Source organism: Octodon degus, unplaced genomic scaffold (genome assembly GCF_000260255.1).
Source record: "Octodon degus isolate 3935 unplaced genomic scaffold, OctDeg1.0 scaffold00008, whole genome shotgun sequence".
NCBI lineage: Eukaryota > Metazoa > Chordata > Mammalia > Rodentia > Octodontidae > Octodon > Octodon degus.
In genome coordinates, this window is record NW_004524584.1 from 1455107 (window position 1) to 1475456 (window position 20350).

The window sequence follows — 20350 nt, forward strand, 5'->3', positions numbered from 1 at the left end:
TTATTCACAACTTTGTCTAATATTAGGCATTCAAACATACTGTTATCCCCTTGCAGCCTAGAAAAGTGAGTGGGGTAACAAGTTTTCTTTGTAAAGCGAAGAGTTTCTGATAGAAAACTCTAAATCAGTACCTTTTATTTCTGTCATTTTTTAAAATATTTACCTTAACACTAAGAAGGAGACAAACAGGTTTTTGTAAAATGAAACATAACTTAAAAATATTTTCAGGAAGCTGCAGAATGGCTAATGAATGCTTCTTGATATGTTTGAAGTGTTAATTCTATATATGCACCCTTCTGTGCTTCTGTTTTTGCAAAGACCTGTTTAAAAGAAAAAAGTTGTAAAGAAATAGGACACATAATATTTGTAAAGTTCCTTAGTTTTAAGACATTAACATTTCTGTAGTAGGAAAGGTCCCAATCCTCATGTTTCCCCCATTATAAAGTAATAAATACACATAGGAAAACATCCCACAGTTAAAGCAGTATTAATTCTAAACATCAAATTAATTAGCTGTTGTCTCTTTTCACTTGTTTTCAGAAAAATGTAAGATGCTGACCTTGTACTTCCTGCTAGACCAAACTGAAAAGCATTACGTTCAAGAGAATGCAAGTTAGAAAATTAATTTTTTATTTAAAAGACTGTCCAAAAGCATTTTGCTTTTATCTGGCTTATCCCAGAAAATCAGGATGAGTACTATACTTTCTCTACTTAGGGTGGTCATTGGTCATTTTTATCTTTAGTAAGCTTTGTGAAATGCAAAAAAGCATTACTGCAATATAAGTCAGTTCAAAACTATCTATTCTGAGCATTAGAGATTAAGTTACACAATGACCTCTCCTATCCTAAAAACATTAATTCAGTATTTACAGAAAACCTATGTAAGCTGGTGGCTTGGAGCAGTGTGTAGTTCCACATGGTAACAGAAACAAGGCTTGGTACTACCTGACCACCACTACCCCCTCCTGCTCTTCACATCTACCTCCCACTCCCATATTCTGTGACCTCACTGGAGGACAACAGAAAACTGCTCTTAGGGACAGGTTCAAGTACTCCAAAGAACGAGGGGCCTGCTGCCCACACTGCCTGAACCTCTCGACTCCAGCAGCCATCACACCCACCACCTCTCACATTCCTTACCCCCTCCATTATCCAGGATGAAGAAATATGGGGGCTGTGATCACATTGCTGTTTTCAAGACCACAAATGTTTCAAGTTTATAAGTCTGTTTAGTTTCCATTAAATATGAGCCACTTCTGAATCTTTTAAACTCAACAACACAAAACAGCCAATGTAAAAAAAAGATCTTACCTTAATTAAATGTATTCCCTCAGCACCCTGCTCTCTGGCCTCTTGTGCTGATGGACCATCTGGATGGAGCATGTGGTACAGCTGGACCAAGCAGGTAGCATCATCAGTTCTGAGAATAAAAGGACTTACTGTTATTGAGGGGCTTTCTTTACTGGCTTCACAGTCCTATGAAAGTACCAACTCCAAGATACATTAATTTCAAACTTTCATCAGGCCAAGAGTGTGTGTGAGGCAGGTGCCAGCTCTAGTTCCACAAGAATTTCAGATAAATTGACTAAACCACACATCAAGTCTGTGAGGCAGGAATGGCAGGGGTTAATATAGGAAGTACCTAATTTATGAAAATGAACACACTCCCAATATGGCTGTATTTTTGGACACCATCACTTTTCACAGAGACAGCCTTCCTCATAGCAACTCATTTTCAGGCCAGCTCTTGTTCTCAACATGATATAAAGTGACCCCACATAGAGGGCAGAATTATAGCTCCATCCCATAGAAGCAGGTCAGTGGTCATAAGGTTCTCAAAGTCACCTGCCTTTAGTGCTGTCTGCTAACAGATTTTCACTGAGCCTCGATTAATAGAAATGCCTCTGGAAGACAATCCCCACAAATCCAAAAAAAAAACTGGTCCCAGTAAAGCGAATCTGAATTAGGCCCATCAAATTAAAGGCAAGCCAAATTCTTCTAAGTCAGCAGTGCTGCTTTGGTGTCAAACCCAGTCTTGATGAAGCCAGAATGAGAATTCAATTCTGGTTTGTACCTTTTTAGAAATAACACATTCGAACAATAAAACTTCCTAGTCATCCCCAAACCAAACAATCATTGTATTCTCACCCCCTCCAAACATCTGCCAGCTGGACCTCAATGCATAAAAACAACCAAAATGTTCTGAAACTGTGCTGTGTCTACTTTAGTAAGCTACTGGCCTGTAGCTGGGGGAGAATGGATGAGGACACCCTAATTCAGGGTTACCCCCCTCACAGAGCTGGAAAGTAACACAAAATGTTCACTGTATATCTACTGTGTTATAATCTAACAAGGTCCAACAGATGTTGCAGCAAAATATATATTCAAATAAAATATAAAAGTAACTCTTTAGAGGTTAGGCATGTGACCCTATGAAAAATTAACAATGGCGCACTTGAGTCTGAAAGAAGTAACAGACCGAATTCTCGCCTGGTCTCTATTCAGTAAACATGGGTGCCCTCCACTGTTCATATGGGGATCTGCAGTTAGCTCACACAGCCAGAAGGATTAGTACCCAACTGCTTCACATGCCCAAGTAATTAATACTACAGCATCACATATTATTGTGCCACAAAAAAGAACTTTTAATTTTCAAACTTAAATATTTCTATATTGCTTTTAATTTTTTTAAAAATACTGTTTTAGTAAGTTCAGAATGATTACAAATGAAAATGCCAAAAATTCATTTATGAATGTCTCTGTGTCTGCACATAACTTTAGAATCTTCTTCACCACTCCTGCCTAAGGGGGTGGACGAGTACTTATGCTTTCTGAGCTGAATTACATAGTGTATGCTGAAGTGCCCTGGCCTGGAAATCATCACTCTCAGGAAGGCTGTTTCTAGGATTGATGCCCTTTCCAAATGTGTATGTAGAGAAACTGGAACCTTCCGATTGCAAACAATGCCTTATCTTAATGTCTATCAAAAATATTGTTAAAAATGCTTCTTTCATGAAGAAATACCAATGGCAAATATAAAGGGCTAGCCAGATAGCTCAGCGGATTAAAGCGCCTGTTTAGGCAGACACAGGGCCGGGGGTTCAATCCTCCCCCCCACAGCCTGCAGTGCCAACCCTGTCCCCTGGGTGCACTGAGACGTTGACTGAGACTGGGAGTGGTGGTGCACGCCTGTAATCCCAGCTCTTGGGAGGCTGAAAAACAGGAGGATCACTACAAGTCCAAGCTGTGTAGCTGTGTAGTGAGACCCTGTACTAAATACAATATAGTGCTGCAGATAGCAATGGCAAATATATAAAAGTTCAACATCATTGGTTATTTGAGAAATACAAATTAAAACACTGAGATTCCATCTCACCACAGAAAGAATGGCCATCAAGAAGTCAGCCAGGAACAAATGCTGGAGGGGCTGTGAGGAAAAGGAATCATCCTACTGAAGGAAGGAGGGGAGACTAGTATAACTACTGTGGAAATCACAGTGGAGTTCATCAAAATCTAGGATTAGAAATCCCATTCCACTCAGCTATTCCCCTTTTGGGTATTTTCCCAGAAAAACTGAAAATACCATACCACAGTGATACATCTGCACCCATGTTTATAGCAGCACAATTTGTTGTAGCTAAATCTTGACAACAACCTACATGCCCATCAGATGAGGAACAGATTTCAAAAAGGTGTATTTTTATACTATTACTCAGCTATGAAGAAGATAAACTCAAGGCTTTTATAAGTAAGTGGATGCACCTAAAGACCATAATCATAAGTGAAATAGATTAGACCCTATAAACATTGTACTGTCTCCCTAGTATAAGAAACTGAAAGAATAAATAAAATCCGAAAGGTACAACAGATGTGAAAGGGAAAGAAACTGCTCAAAAGGAATGAACTACAATGAGAAAAATAAAAGGAAAAAAAGATATATAACTGACAGCTAAGATAATTGTACTACTAATTTCTATTGGTTTATTGAATGTTAAATGCTTAATTGTTTGATCAATCTTTTATTCCTATATCTGGTAATCTATAAACAACTACTCTGAAGATAACAATATGCAACTGGGGGAGAGCTCAGCAGTGTAAGTACCTTCCTGGCAAGTGGAAGGAGCTGGGTCCAATGCTCGGTACCTCATGCCCTGCTGGCTCCAGAACCCCAGGCATGCTGTGATGTCCCAAAACGGGGTATGGTGGCACAGGCCTATAATTCCAGTGCTGGGGGACTGAGACAAGAGGATCACTACAAGTCCAAGCTGCGTAGCAAGGCCTTGTACCAAATAAGTAAATATTTTTTAAATTTTCTAAAAAGAATATGCAATGTAACAACCATTGTTAATTTACTAACATCTTGTTTTGAAATTCTGTATCATTTTTGTTTTTTTTTTACTTTTTCTTTTATAAAAATAAAAATGCTAATAATTATCTAAAACACAGCATCAACAAAATTGTTCAATGCAGAGTTGTCAATAACCTTCAGGGTTTTTTTTTTTTTTTTTTTTGCGGAACCAGGGATTGAACTCAGATCCTTGCACTTGCCAGGGAAGTGCTTATTCTACTGAGCCATCTCCCCGGCCCTTCAGTTTGTTTTTTAAAAAAATGCAGTTCCTATAAAGCACAAGAGAAAGAGGTATGAACTTATATGATTCACAGGTAGAAACCGGGAAACACATCAGACTGATGCTGAAACAAAGACAGGTGTCTTTGTGTCATGAAAATGAAAAAAAACTTTTTGATGTCTTAAAGGGCTCTCAAACACATAATGATGACTTTTACTGAAAAGCCCTAAAAATAGTTTTACCACAAAACAAGCATCCATAAACCGTTACGTTTATTTCTGCAGTTTCTACTTCATCCCCCTGGGACTACCTGGAAAGTTCACTGCTCCCAGGAGCACTGGTGAGGAGGCCCAGGATAAGTCATATTCATATTCTACTATGTAGATCCAAAGTTGCATTTCAAAGAATCTAACTGTTATGGCTTTTGCCTATTCCCCATCTCATGTGATCATAGGTGGGGCAGGCTTAGGAGGAGGCTGGATCAAGAATGTGTAAAACAGGGATTAAGTGTGTGATGTTTGGATTAAGGGTATGTGATTACTAAATCAGTCTACTGACTGGTTTGGCACAGATCTAGCATGGATGACCACCCTGGGAATGGTGGTATCACCCAAAAGATGGGTAGCCTGAGTAGATAGAAAGGGACAAAGAAGGGCCAGCCAAATAGCTCAGAGGATTAAAGACCCTGCTTAGGCAGACACCGGGGCTGGGGGTTCGATCCCCAGGCCTGCTGTGCCAGCCCCGCCCCTGGGGCATGGTGAGATGGGATTGAGACTGGGCATGGGGGCATGCACCTATAATCCCAGCACTTGGGAGGCTGTACACAGGAGGATCACTACAAGTCTGATCTGTGTAATGAGACATTGTAGACCCTGTACTAAATACATTTAAAAAAAAAAAAAGGGATGGAGAGAAGGCAGGCCTGCTGCTGCTGCTGCACTATTTCACTGCTTTGCTGCCTTCTGCCACTGTGAGCTGTTTATCCTCTCTGATATCCCCTTCAGCCCTGGAGCCAGCCAACTAGGAACTTAAACCTTCACAAACTGTCAGCTGCAATAAGCCTTTCCTTCTTTAACTATAGGTGTCACGTATGTAAGCACACTGTCTCAGCAATGAGAAAAGTAAGACACCAGCCCTGTTTGTCAACATAAAAGCAAAGCCTGGGAAAACTGGTTATGCTAGGAGAAAACCAGACAAATTGGGCAAGTGAAAGCTTCAATTTACCACAAGGAAAACACCATAGCTTAAATACAGATTTACTGTAAGGGCAGTAAGAATGATTCATAAGATTATACTTACAAGTCTCTCTGAATCTGGTCAATCAGCAAACCATCAATGTTTTTCTTATTTACAAAATACCAAGCCATTCCACCAAAGTGTCTTGTTGAACGTAAAAGGTCGTATTTTCCATGTTTGTCAATATCTTGATAAGTCTGGTGATGAATCTATCCAAATACAATACAACTCATCAGAAATGGGAAAATACAAAGTGAACTGCATCCCTCTACTTACATTGACTAGGGTGCTGGCCAAGGAAAGCATGAGTGAAACCAGACATACTTACAGCTGCCTATACTATCATTTATCACTTGGTAAGCTGCAGACCACTCCTGGTACGCCCACCTTGGGTAGGAAGGAGGGTTTATTAGGAAAGAATTTGTTGAGATGCCAGCAAGCCTATGCCTTCCCCACTATGGAAGTGAGTCACACCAAACTTCTGTAACCTTACCGAATATTTTTCAACAACCAAACGTGAATGCTGAGTTTGTGTGTGTGTGTAAGAGAGAGAGAGACAGAGACAGAGATAGACAGACAGACAGACAGAAAATTATCACAGGTCTTGGTTACTGGGGAAAACAGCCAAGGGTATTCCCTTTTCCTATCAACTACCCCATCCTATCAGTTTGCACCTGCCATCGACATTTTTTCAGTTCTCCTTCCAGACTTATCTTGCTACATGAGGACCTACTGAGGGCATCACTCTGCTCAAAAGGCTTTCAAAGATCTTCTGACTGAAGTCCAGGTTCCTCAGCATGGCATCAAGGTCTCCTGTGATGCTGCCCCATCCACCTTTCCAGCCTACTCTGAAATCCTTCCCTCCATACCCACTGTAGATTCAAGCAAACCAGATGACAAGCCATGTCTCAAACATACTTGCTAATTTTCTGCCTGTTGCTCTTTACTGTTCTACCTAACATACTTCTCGTCACACAACTACCCCTGCCAGTGTTCTGTGCCCTGCCAGAGTATTTACAACTTCTACAAAGCCTTTTAGCACCTAACAGTGTAGCCATAAAGTCATAATCATCTGCCTGCTCCTCTAGCACCATTCTATACAATCACTACTGGACTACAGCCGTTGGCACAACATACCCTATCCTAGTTCATGGCATTACCTTACTACTCATAATACCTTTCACATAAAAGGTGCTACTGAATATGTAAGCACACTGAGCTATTTAAGGCACATACATTACATTTTGGCAAACTATACTAAGTAACTTTATTCTCATTTGGTAAATTAAGAGAATAGGCTTTGCCATTGTTTGGTCCAAAACCTCCCACTTACTAGCAATGCAACTGTCAGCAAGCTAAATTCCCTCAGCCTTAAGCATTGTCATGAGACTAAAATGTATCTGTGTCTGTATTCAACAAATTTTCAGGTATTTTCCTTCTCTTTCCCCTACATTAGAGGTGGCGAAATTATGGCATGCATGCCCCAACAGACTGTTATAGAAAGCTTTAAAAAGTTTGCCCTCACTGTCCTATATCAAATCTTAAAACTAAACTCAGTACATGCTAAAAATCTTGCTCATAACTGTACTTTAACTTGTATTTTAGAAACTGTAAGACATGCTTACCTTGATGTACTCAGTAGAATCTGGCTCAAACTGGGCAATGCAAAGATTAAGGACATCAACATGTCGGTCCCGGCTATACATAGTCTTAGGATCACACAGCAGAAATAGAATTAGATTGAGAACAAAGTTTAGCACCTGTCCTGCACTGTGACAGGGTTGCCCAGCCACACACATGGGGCATATATACCCATCAAGAGACACACATAAACAAGATGGGCTTTACAATGGTTACCCCTGAATCCAAATCCCACCTAAGACAATTAAAAGAAGAGAATTCTCATCATGTAACCATCAGAAACATGTATCTGTATTTACCAAAGCAAAACACCAAGCAGCACCAAAGCCACATGGTTCAACAAATAAATCATCTGAATCTAGAATATACAACATAATTCACCTTACCTTAAGGTTTTCTTCCTTGAAAATTATTGGTGGCAAAACTCTACGACCTTCTTTGGGGAAATAAATTTGTATCACCCGGTCCCGTTCTTCCCAAAAAGCTTTGCGTAGTGTGCCACTTGGTTCTCTTACAACAATAAAACGCTCCTAAAACAGAAGATACAATCAAGGACGAGTTGTGCAAAACTATGTTTAATTTCTATCTCTCACTAAGTCCATTACAGTGGTCCCCAAACTCAAGGCCTGAACATTTTCACCAGGGACCAGTTCTATAGAAGACAAGTCTTCTATGCACTCAAGAGCTAGTTTTGTTGTTGTTTTTTTTTTTTTTTTAATTTTTCATCTTTATATATTTAGCGCACGGTCTCCAGACTTGCACTAAACAGATCGGACTTGTAATGATCCTATTTCAACCTCTCAAGTGCTGGGATTGCAGGCACATGCCACCATGCCCAGTCTCAATCACACCCTGGGAGGAGGGCCAGCACAACATGTGGTGCCAAGGAATCAAACTGCAGTCTCTGCGCACTTGCCTAAGCAGGCATTTTGGACCACTGAGCTATTTCGCCAGCCCATATAGTTTTGGGATGAGTCAAGTGTACTACACTTATTGTACACTTCTATTATTATACCATGAAATTCTCATAAGGAATGGCAACTTTATGCCTTCTCCACATACACAGTTCATAACAGGGTTCATGCTTCTGTGAAATCTAATGCTGCCACTGATCTGATTGGAGGCAGAGCCTGGATGGTAACACAAGTGATGGAGAACGGCTGTAAATACAAATGAAGTTCCTCTTACTTGTCTCACATCCTGCTGTGTAGCCTGATTCCTAAGAGGCTGAACATTCTGGCACCAGTGACCAGTCTTGTGGAAGACCTGTACCAGTTGGTAGCAAGGGGTTGGGGATCCCTACTTATAACTACAACTTGCAATCTACAATACACAATGCAACTGGGAAACAAAATACAATCATGCATATGGGAGTTCAATAATCTAATCTTTAAAAGACTCAGCAAGGTTTAACACATCACTACTATGTATCTGACCATCAGAGACCTAAAATTCAGTGAGCACCAACTATGGTATTACTGTAGGTTCAGTATATAAATGGTTCAACCAAAAATGATCTGAGATTCATCTGAATCCATTTCAGAAGACAGCTGTTTTGAGTTACTTCATTTCCCCATCCCACAGTATTCTTTTTACTCTTTATTCTCTATCTGCAAGACTCACATATAAAACTGCAACATTTTTTAAATGCCAAAGTGTCTTTTAAAATTGGCAATCAATAGAAGATAAACAAGAGAATAAAAACACAGGAGAAGCTATAATGTTTAAAATTTATCTGAGAAATACCTGTCACTCTTACTGAAAGTTCTATACAGTGATAATCTACTGGGATGTCTGAGTTTCTTGGTACCATCAAGGAAGACACAGGATTAAACACCATGTTCTCAAAAAGCTTCAGCAAAGCAAACAGTACAACTTAGGTAACAAGAACTTCCTTCTCCTGCTACCTTGTAGATTTCTGTCCATTTGTGGTTTGGGAGGTGGATTTCTGTCTGTATATGTTCTCTCCGAGCACATCTGTCTCTCTGCAGTCAATCTGAAATACACTTGACTGTGCCATCTTTGGTATGGTCTGCACCTCTCATCCTACTTATGCTGTCTCTTCCAGAAGGATCTCACACAATCACAGGAATTCCAGTTTGGCAGCATCATAGTGAGCCAAGTCACTTCATCCCTCAGACCCATCTCCACATCAAGTTGACATATACATCATTTTCATTTAGACATATACTTACCCGGTGTGGTATGTTGTATGATATATCAGTAAACACATATTTGGCCATTTCTGTCCCTTCCAAAATCTTGTCTTCCGCTAACACATCATTTATTGGTGCTCGTTCTTCCAGAACTGGTGGCATTTTTAATCGTACTTTAGCTGCTTTAACTGCCTCTCTGGTAGCCTAACAAAATAAAATATTTTTTTAAGGAAAGTCACAAGGCGATAGATGAAAAGGATCATGTGATTAAAAAGACATTCATCAAAAATCATTTAAAGACTGAGAGAATAACCAGTTATAGTCAATAATCAATGAGTGAGAAGCCACGTTTGTACTCATGAGCCCCAGCTTTTTTGCCTGTGGTATGGCTGAGAATACCAGCCACAGGTTTAATCATTATGAAAAAAACAATGAATGGAGAACCTGCCTGTCAGTGCAAGGTCCTGAGTTCGATTCCCAGTATGACAAAAAAAAAAAAGGAATGTTTTGAGAGTACAAATCTGCTAGAAATAAAGGACTGTACTTACGTACTTCCTATGTACCAAATATTGTTCAAATACTCTGAATGAATATATTTATTCACTTAATGCCCATACCAACCTTGTGAATTAGGTGCTACTATAATCTTCATTTCATGAAAGAGAAAACAGAAGCTCAAAGGTGTAAGAAAATTACTATGAAGCTGCAGCACTAGGATTTGAACACAGGCAACTTTTGAATTAGAGTGCTAACGTTTCACATATTCACACATCAAAGAAGTATTTCACAAAGCACTAAAAACCTACAGGTCCAAGAAGATACTGCTGCCTAGAATAGGAAGCTGTTCAATATGATCTACTTGTAGTAGCTCATAGTGGTACCTCTCCAGGAAGGAAGCTGGAACAGGAAAGGAAAGGAAGGATGCTCACTTTGAGCAGAAAGAACCATCTACCTGGACATCCACACCAGGTCCACACACTTGTCTGCTCAGTTCTGGTCATGCTCCTGGGCCCTCTCTGCCTGCCTACTCTCATTTAATTCCTCAGTTCTGTGCCATTAGTCAACCACACAGGTGCCCAGAGAAGAGAGCTAAAAGCATCTGCAGCAGCTTCTGGAAATCCTGTTTTAGCCCTAAAAGAAAGGCATACTACTCAATATTCCTGGGCTTACATACCTCTTCCAGCTGTGCCTGGGTCATTAGTTTATAGGTTGGTGGCTTCAGCTCTTGTATAGCTGGCTTAAAAATCTTCTCCAAGTTTAAGCCTGTAATCTTGATAAGGATGTTTTGAACTTCTTCATCCATAAATGTAGGTTTCTTGATCTTTGAGGTATCAGACTCTGCTAAAACAGATTTTAGTAAATAAGATGCTAGCAAAATGAAAAGCCACAAGACCTCTAAATAAAAAAGTAGGGGGCCAAGGATTTAGCTCAGTATCTGTCTGGCAAGTGGGAGGTCCTGAGTTTGATTCCCAGTACCAAAAATAAAAAAATAAAAAAGGAAATTGTCAGTTAAAACCATAAGTACACTGTGTTCTTCAAACTGCATAATGCTAATAATACCTGTGAGATTCATTCATTCCACTTCAATTTTAAATTTTAAGTATGCTGAACAAACCAGTCACGGTAGCACATGTCTGTAACCCAGCACTCTGGAGGCTGAGGCAGAAGGACTGCCATGAGTTCAAAGCCAGACTGAACTACACAGCAAGGCCCTGTGTCAAAAATAAATAAAAATAAAAATAAATAAAATATGTGTGTGCAAAATATATCTTAAACAGTGTGCTGTTGGAAGCAACAGAAAAACTAATGTAATAGTAATAATGACTATTACTATATACAGACTTGTCTACTTTTTAAGTGTTTGTTTGTTTTGGGGGGATTGGCTGGTTGGTTTTGCAGTGTAGGGTCCGGAACCCAGGGCCTATGCATACTAGGCAAGTGCTCTACTACTAAGCCACATCCTAAGCTCTCTAATTTTTCTAAGTCAAGATAATGCAAGTCTTTAGGAATGTATATAATAACCTACAAAATAAATTATCAATACCCTAATTTTATAAATGAAGATGCTAATGCTGACCCAAAGAACCAACTATTAAAGGACATAGCTAGGTTTAAAAAGGTTTATCTGATTCTAAAGCACCCAATCTTATTTAAACTCTGTCTCAGGCAGTCTGCTTATTCCTTGTAATTTCTCTTTCCATTATAAAAAAAAAAATAGCCCCACCCCAGGCGGCACTGAGATGGCGATTGAGACGGAATGTGGTGGCGCTCCCCTGTAATCCCAGCTTTTGGGAGGCTGAAAACAGGAGAATCACTACAAATCCAATCTACATAGTGAGACCCTGTACACCCTGCCCCAAATTTTAAAAAAACCATTATGTAAAAATAATGAAAACACACATGCATACACACACACACACACACACACACACTTAATTCCAGTTTCCTCTTTCTTCGCTTGTCCTGTAAATTCTGAACACTTTCTTTTTCTCTCTTCTCATTTTGTCACTGGGTGATGTCTTTGCCTCCTATGACTTTAATCATCTGATATGCTGGGGACTGAAATCTCAATCTCTAGCTCAGATTATTTTCACCCAATTAATGGACATTCCACTGTACTTCATGCAGCATGACCAAATCAGAACCATCAACTTTCTCTTGTTTCACATCTGCTTTTCCTGTTGTTCCCTATCTCAGCATCACGAGGTCTTGCAGACCAGAACCTTTATAGTCATTCCTGACTTGACCTTAAGCACCATGTCCAGCCAGGAGCAGTAGTAAAAATGACAATAGGAATTTGTTTGATATTTTCTACATGCTAGGACTTACTAAGCCAAGAAAATATTCAGCACACTGCATGCTCACAACTCTATCAACCAAGTACTATGATTAGCTCCATAAAAAAAGACAGTAACACAAAACACACAACCTGCTATATTTCTTAAATCTTTTTAACCCTCCATTTCCCACTGCCACTACTCTAATCAAGACCACCCTCGAGTTCTGAAAATGGCATCTGCCACGGACAACAGACCAGCAACAGCAGCTAAGAAAAGTGAATTTCACAGACTGAAATCTAAGCCAGAGAACCAAGACGAATCAGAACTCCTCACTGTTCCTGATGGTTGGAAGAAACCAGCTTTTTCTAAAGAGGGCAATCCCAGAGGACACTTGGAGGCCTCCACATTTTGAGCAGTTTTGCAACTTTGTTCCCAAAATATAGAGAGGCCTACTTGAAAGAGTGTTGGCCTTTGGTACAGAAGGCCTTGAACGAACACCACTCAAGGCCACCCTGGACCTGATTGAGGGCAACATGACTGTACTATAAAGAAGACTTTTGATCCATACATCATCATTAGGGTCAGAGATCTAATAAAACTGTTAACAAACAGTGTTTCATTTGAACAGACAGCACAAATTCTTCAAGATCATATTGCATGTGACAAATTAAAATAGTTTCTTTACTAAGAAATAAAGAAAGATTCATAAAAAGAAGATAGCGACTTATTGGTACCAAAGCATATACTTTGAAGGCTTTGGAACTCTTAATGAACTGTTACGTTATAGTTCAGGGAAATACAGTCTCAACCACTGGAGCTTTTAGTAGTTTAAAAGTTTGAAAAGTAGCTTTAGATACCATGATTCAATTTATAGTATTAAAACCTTAATGATAAAATGAGAATTGCCAAAAGATTCTGAATTACGATCACAAAGTTGGGAAAGATTTTTGCCACAGTTCAAACACAAAAATGCAAACAAATTCAAAGAACCAAAGAAGAAAACTGTTAAGAAAAGAGTTCACACCGTTGCCACCGCCACAGCCAGAAAGTCAGATTCACAAAGAATTGGCTAGTGGTGAATACTTTTTGAAGGCACATCAGAAGTGACAGAAAATGAAAGCCATAAAGGCTAAACAAGCAGAAGCTCTTATGATGGCCTAAATCCAGACTCTTAGCATAAGTACTGCCATAATAAACTTTAGCTGACCCCAAAGTTGCAAAAACAGGCCTACAAGTAACCATAAGGAGGAAATACACTCTGAGAAAGCATGACCTTAAGCCATAACAGGAAGAAAAGTAGCCAGATGTATAGCAAAAAATCTAACTGTTTGACAAGCAAGATGTGTGCTATACATTTTTATTCTGTTTGACAGGCAGGATGTATTATATATTTTCTTTGTTTTTTCTCTCTCTTTATATTATATACTCTTCCTGTTCTCTTCTCAGGGCTGCTCACTTGGACTCTGAAACCAGTTGGTCTATGCTGACGGTTGCTGAGCTTAGCTATTAAAGGCCTTCAAATCTTAATTGGCTACTTGGATTCCCATATTGATTACAAACACACAACAGCTCTCAGACACAAGAAGAAAGAAACAAAGCATCTATTCCACCTAAAGAAAAGCCTGTTACAAAACCAAAGGAAGCTTCCACTGAAACTAAAATTGATGTGGCTGTCATTAAAGAAAAGGTTAAGGAAGCAAAGAATAAGAAACTTGGAGTTCTTACAGCTGAAGAAGTTAAGCTTAAACTGGAAGCAGATGAAAAGAAAAAGAAGAAAAAGTAACATTTAAAAACCAAACACTGAACTACTAATTTATGAATCTCCTTTTGTGAAGTATTTTGAGAAACCAGGACATTAGTTGCCCTATCATAATCTGACCACCTTTTCTTTCTGAGTATTGTGTGTTCATAAAACCGTACTTTTTATAAATATAAGTTATTCTATTTTTCATGTGTGTTCTGAGAAATTTTGTGTTACAAGGTATTATATATGTCACATATATTGTATAATGAGTTCCAGGAAGGTTTTCCTGACACTTGATTTTAAGAGTAACTTTTTCATTTTGAATTTTTATGTAAGTGTGAATATGACTACTATAATTATGCATTAGATCCAAAGAATGCCTGAAGGTCTCGGTTAGTCTTTAATGATATCCCAGTATTTGGTTTTGAGGAAAAGAAATGCAAATTTTTTCAGTGCAAAAAAAAAAAAAGGACCACCCTCATCTTATGCCTGGTATCACTGCCTCCTTTTTCACCCCACTACAAAACATTGTCCACGTAGACTACTTAAGAGTAATCTCTTTAACGATGTAAACAAGATGATGCCACGTTTTGAACTCAGCAATGACTTTCAACATCATTCAGAAAAAAACCAAGGTGGTCGGCTTGCTTCACTGTGCTTCTCCAGTTAATGATGTGCTCTCTAAAGACCAAAACGCTGTCGCATCTCTAGGAGTCACGATCCTTTGGAGGATCCAGAACACTGCAGGCGCTCAGGACTACTCTCTCCCCAAATAATCTCATCCATTAGCCCAACTTTAGTTACTATTTTTACTCTGATTTTCTCAATTTATATTTATCCGTATATGATACACTACACTCTCAAATGCATTCAAAATTTAATGTTAAAATTCCTTCCCATCTCCACACTCCATCTACTGTGGGTCCGACCACGCCCCCGACCCCAATATCGTTCCTACAATTTTCTCCGATTTGGTACAAATGGGACCACTCTCCATTCAACTGCTTAAGCTGGAAACAAGATTTTTCTTTCTAAACCTAGATCCCGAAGCCGTAATCCTGCCTAATCAATCCCACTCTCCAAATACCTGTGTTCGGCCTCTTCCACCATAGTCTGAAGGCCTCTTCTCAGTGCGTCCCCAACACAGCCCTCGCAGCAATCGAGTGCTAGTTCCCCCTGGGCTTGGCGCTCCCTCAGGGGAACGCCGGGTCAGTGAGCCTTAGCTCACCGTCCGTACCCCAAGTTTAGTCTAGCACTCCCCAGTGACGGCGCTCAGGCACGGGGCGATAACAGACCCTGCAGGTACAGACCGAAGCTGACTGGTTTGAGACTGCACAGAGGGGAAGAGACAGAGGGGCCGCTGCGTGATTTTCGCCAGCTAAAAAGAGCTTTTAAGGCCCCCAAGGAGAACCACACACCAGACGTCCGGCAAGTCACTTACCAGCACCGGAGCTAAGCCAACGGCGTGGCAGCCCCACTGCAAGAGGTAGCGGCAGCGGCTGTAACAGAGCACTCGGCTTAAGCTGGGTTACGGCCTGGTTACAGACTGGCTCCAGGCCGCGAGAGCCCATCAAGAACTTCCACAGTGACATCTGAACTCTGAAGGCCGCCATAACCACCCGAGGTAGCTTTGCCGGAAATGGTTGCCATCAACTTCTGGTTCACGTGCCGGTTTTGTATGGCATTCTGGGAAATGTAGTCTCGTGACGCAGAAAGACCAGAAAGGCTAAGCTCCGCTCTTCCCATTTTGTTGGTTTTTATAGTTAAAAAAAAAAAAAAAAAAAAATTGTTGTTTTGTTTGAGACAGGGTCTCAGGAAGTCACTAAATTGCCCAGGCTGGGCTTAGACTTGTGATCCAGAATTCTGAGACTGCAGGGTGCACCACCATACACAGCCCCTTCGGTCCTTTATAGATTGTTTTTTGCCAAACTGCTTATTCACATGCATCAGGTGTTCGTGTCTTTCCATGTGCATAGTTTAAAGGTTTAAGCTATTTTTGCCATCCCTAGGTTTAAACCCAGCTGCCTGTTGCACTTTTCCATTCAAAACTTTTTCATCCTCATCCCAAATCTTTTTTTTTTCTTGTACTTTTTTCTTTTTTTCTGTATTTAGTACAGGGTCTACAGGGTCTCACCACATAGATCAGACTTGTAGTGATCCTCCTCTTTTCAGCCTCCCAAGCGCTGGGATTACAGACACTGGCCACCATGCCCAGTCTCAATCACTCAGTCTCAATCCCTGTCTCCGGCGGGGTCAGGGCCAGCATGGGCACATCAGGGATCAAACCCCGGTCCTTGCGTCTGCCTAAGCAGGCGCTCTTCATCCCAAACCTTAACTCCTGTTTCTGAATTTACTACCACAGCTATCAATTCATACCCAGTATTCCTGACTCATAACTTACTGCCTTCCTTTATGGATTCTTTCAAAATTTGGGGGTCTTTTTCTGTTCATTTATCACTTATCGTTCTTATCCAATAATACTATGACTTCTAATATTCTTATATTATTGTAATATCACCTAACCTAGTGCATCTATATCACAGAAAATATATGTTAAACAAATGAGTGATTGATTTTTATGTTTTTTCCCAGTTGTCCAGGATGTGCAGTTTTTGTCCTTCCCTAGACTATAGGCTGGGGCCGGGGAGATGGCTCAGTGGAATAAGCACTTCCCTGGCAAGCAAAAGGGCCTAAGTTCAATCCCCAGTTCCGCCAAAAAAAATAAATAAACAAACTAGACTATAGGCTGGTTTTGAGTGTTTAACCTACAACCTGGCAACAGAAAGTTGTTAAGAAAACACTTGTTTGGATTAGCTGACTGGTAGGACTTAACTCCTAACCTCACCTCTCTTGTCCCCACTCCACATCTTGAAAATTCATTATACAAAATGAAGTAATTTCGGTTATATCCCACTAAAATAGAAAACACTCAGATCGTGGACATGTAAACAATGGACACACACAATATGCTGAGTCTTTAAGGTTATTTTTAGCTAACAACTAATGTTTCAGGCAGCTAGCTGAGTTAGAAATATTATAGACAATCAGGGCTAGGCCCTCAAGGAAGCAGTATAAAAGACAAAATGACTTTGCAACTTTGGGCAGAAACAGACCCCTGCTGTGGGCCAGACCTCAAAACAAAAGAGTAAACAAATGCAGTCACATACCTCCCTAAAGATTGGCATCTAGGATTGATATTCTAAATAAGACCCTCACCTTAAGGACCCCTGGAAGAGTCACTAACCCAGCCCCCTACAGTAAAAGCCCTGGTTCTGTATTCATGCCTGCTTGCCATGCCCACTTGCTACATGACTCACTTCCCCATTTGGTCCTGGATTTAATCAATTTTACCTGAGAGATTGATTTTATAATCTTATTGGTTAACCACAGTTTTGTCTCACCTCATGTCCTAGCGAGTTTCCATGTTTTTCACCTTAGACCCACCTCACCTCATGGTTTTAGTCTATAAAAATCTCTGGAAGAGACAGCTTCCCAGACAACCTGCTCAGCCCATTTCATCCTTCTCTTGGACAGGAGCTTTCTTTACATGGATAAATATATTCTGCCAAATTGGTCAAGCAATGGCCGTGACCCATCCACATGGCTGACACAAAGGATCTACAAAGTGCAGTACAGGGTTTCAGGATAAATCCTGAGGGGAGGGGGTCGGGGAGATAGCTCAGTGGAATAAATGCTTTCCTGGCAAGCACAAGGTCCTGAGTTCAATCCCTGGTACCACAAAAAAAAAAAAATTCTGAAGGGACTTGACTGACCTTATCAGATACAAAAGTTACATTTCTTGGTTTTTTTTTTTAGTACAAAATCCCACCTTTTATTACAGTTTGTGCAGCTGTGTGGACGCCAGAGACGAAGGGGACACGGCCTACAGCTGCCATTGGGTCACCGTGGCCCAGAAATCTTGACACAAAGGGACTGGACCTGAAGTCACTACACAGGCTTTGTGTTCCAGAAGATGAGAAGACGTGCCAGGCACCACTATGGAGGGACTGAGAGCTGGCAGCACCAGGAGGAAACCCACACCGGGCCACCTGAGTCGGCCAGTGTGCGTTCCCACTGGGTAGAAAATATCAAAAATGTACACAACAATTCCTGGAAAAAACAACCCATGATAAATCGAACTTCGCTCTCTTGTAATAAAAAATTAAAAACTTTTGTTGCCTCTGAGCAAGTGAACTAGGAACTCCTCCCTGGGCGGGACAGAGCTAGCAAAAAATGTCCCCGAGGTGCTGGAGCGTCCTGGGGTGCACACCCCTCAGCTCACCATCCTGAGCGGGGTGTGCTGCGGCCACCTGGGCCCCACACCTGTGCCACACCCTGCTTCCTGCCAATGTCGACTTCCAACAGTCTCTGAGCCAGGAGGATTAGCAGTCACTCTTCCACAGTTTAATGGTTTTGTCATTCTCTAAGGTGGCCGAGGCAATGATGTTCTCCGTGGGGTGACAAGCCGTCGAGATCACCACATCTGTGTGGCCTTGCAGCTTCTGGACGATCTCCTTGGTCTGCAGGTTCCAGATGTACACCAGGTTGTCCTCAGAGCCAGACACGATCCACTTGCCCCCGGTCACGGAGAAATTGGCAAATATGCAGTACTTCTCGTTCTTGTGACCCGTGTAGGTCTTCAGGCACTTGCCCTTGCTGTAGTCCCAGAGCTTCAGTGTGTTGTCCAGCGTGGCAGCCAGGATGTATTTGCCGTTCGGAGAGAACCTCACAAAGGACACAGGAGGGTTGTCATCATCGATGAGCGTCTTCAGGCACTGTCCAGATGCAGTGTCCCAGATGCGGCAGAGACCGTCATAGCTGCTGGAAACTATCAAGGACCCGTCAGCCGAGACCGGGTCGGAGTGAGCAGGCAGAGTCTTGAGGCACTTCCCCGTCTTCACATCCCAGATCCTCACGCTCTCATCAAAAGACCCTGAGACGATGAGGTTGGACTGCGGGTTGAAGTTACAGCAGAAGACGTAGTTGCTGTGGCCCTGCAGGGTTTTTAGACACCTGCCAGAACTCACATCCCATATCTTCAAGGTTTTGTCATCCAAAGCAGAAACAAGGAGGTTAGAGTCCGAAGACCATGCCACGTCTGATATGCCCAGCTTGTGCCCCGATATGGTCTTCTCGAACTTCCCATCATATGCACCCCAAATTTTAATGAGTTTATCAGCAGACGAGCTTGCCAGCCACTCTCCGTTCGGGCTGAACTTCAGGGAGGCCACAGCTTTCGTGTGGCCTGCCAGGGTAAACTTGAGAGCATAGTTTGGTTTAACAGGTGTTGGCTTGCTCTGCGTGGCCGAGGAGGAGGGGGCAGGTTGTGGCCTCACGGCCTCTGTCTCCGGCTTCTTCTCCTCCGTGGCCATGGCACTGGAGCTCACAGGACAGGAAGCCACGGATTGGGTTCACAATGGAGACTGCTGTCTACTGATGAAACCCTGTAGTGGGGACTGCCGGGCACTCGGGAGTCGCGTCGGCCGCCTGGGCGCGAGAGCTGACGAGAGGAACGCGGCAGCGGCGGCGGGCGGCGGCGCGCGTGCGCGAGGGGCGGGGCGACGTCGGGGGCGGGCACATTTCTTGTTATATAGGTCTTTCTTTATCTTGGTCTTAACCGTCCAGCAGAAAGGTAAAAAAACGAGGTATAAGGGGTGAAGACATGTTGGTATGCTGGGCTGTGAAGGGCTCAGGTCAACGATTTCTGACATTGCCAGTCCTGCAGATAACCCACTGCTATTATGAACTACTGGACTATATTGGAATATTTTGCTGATAAAATATTTACATGACCTACAATATTTATATGACAATAGAATACCCTTCTCAGACAAAACTAAACAAAAAAGGGGGATACAAATGAATGACCATTTTGTATCTGTATATACAAAATAGGATAGATATACAGCTATTTTCTCTTAATTCAATGAGAAGTCAGATTTGCAATAATAGTGTTGTGAGAGGATATCATGTCAGTATCTTGTACTACAAATAACCACTAAGAAGATAACAATATGCAATGTATTAATTATTGAAACTCTCCTACTAATCGGTTTTGAAACTGTCTCATTGCTATTTCTCAATAAACTTATTTTTAAAAAGATATACAGATACTTTCTCTTAGTTCAATGAGAAGACAGACTTGTACTAATAGTGTTTAAGCAAGTTATCATGTCTGTATCTTGTACTATGAATAACTACTAAGAAGACAACAATATGCAATGT

At 41.2% G+C, this 20350-nt stretch overlaps 1 protein-coding gene and 2 pseudogenes across 2 annotated transcripts; 1 reads left to right on the forward strand and 2 right to left on the reverse strand.

Annotated features, from left to right (window-relative positions):
• Positions 1-112: 112 nt before the first annotated feature.
• Mrps22 (mitochondrial ribosomal protein S22) lies at positions 113-15762 on the reverse strand. 2 transcript variants are annotated; one of them, XM_004624977.2, is made up of 8 exons: positions 15567-15762; positions 10776-10939; positions 9641-9805; positions 7832-7975; positions 7430-7513; positions 5868-6013; positions 1312-1420; positions 113-320 (listed from the first exon to the last, which is right to left on the reverse strand). In XM_004624977.2, exons 1-8 carry the CDS (start codon positions 15736-15738, stop codon positions 225-227), a joined length of 1080 nt encoding a protein of 359 aa, XP_004625034.1. In that variant the 5' UTR covers positions 15739-15762; the 3' UTR covers positions 113-224. The 2 variants fall into 2 exon arrangements, with proteins under 2 accessions (XP_004625034.1, XP_023560719.1); XM_023704951.1 differs by having other exon boundaries at positions 10776-10942.
• On the forward strand, positions 12081-14406 carry LOC101591029 (annotated as a pseudogene).
• Positions 15763-17945: 2183 nt separating the features above from the next.
• Positions 17946-19686, reverse strand: LOC101591827 (annotated as a pseudogene).
• Positions 19687-20350: the final 664 nt, after the last annotated feature.

Bases quoted from the DNA above. Each gene is read 5' to 3' on its own strand.
- Mrps22 (XM_023704951.1), bottom strand. From the start codon at position 15,738: ATGGCGGCCTTCAGAGTTCAGATGTCACTGTGGAAGTTCTTGATGGGC. The intron at 7,514-7,831 runs GTAAGGTGAATT...TGTGATCCTAAG, and splicing joins TCAAGGAAGAAAACCTTAAG to ACTATGTATAGCCGGGACCG. The intron at 321-1,311 runs GTAAGATCTTTT...TCTTTTAAACAG, and splicing joins AGGGAATACATTTAATTAAG to GTCTTTGCAAAAACAGAAGC.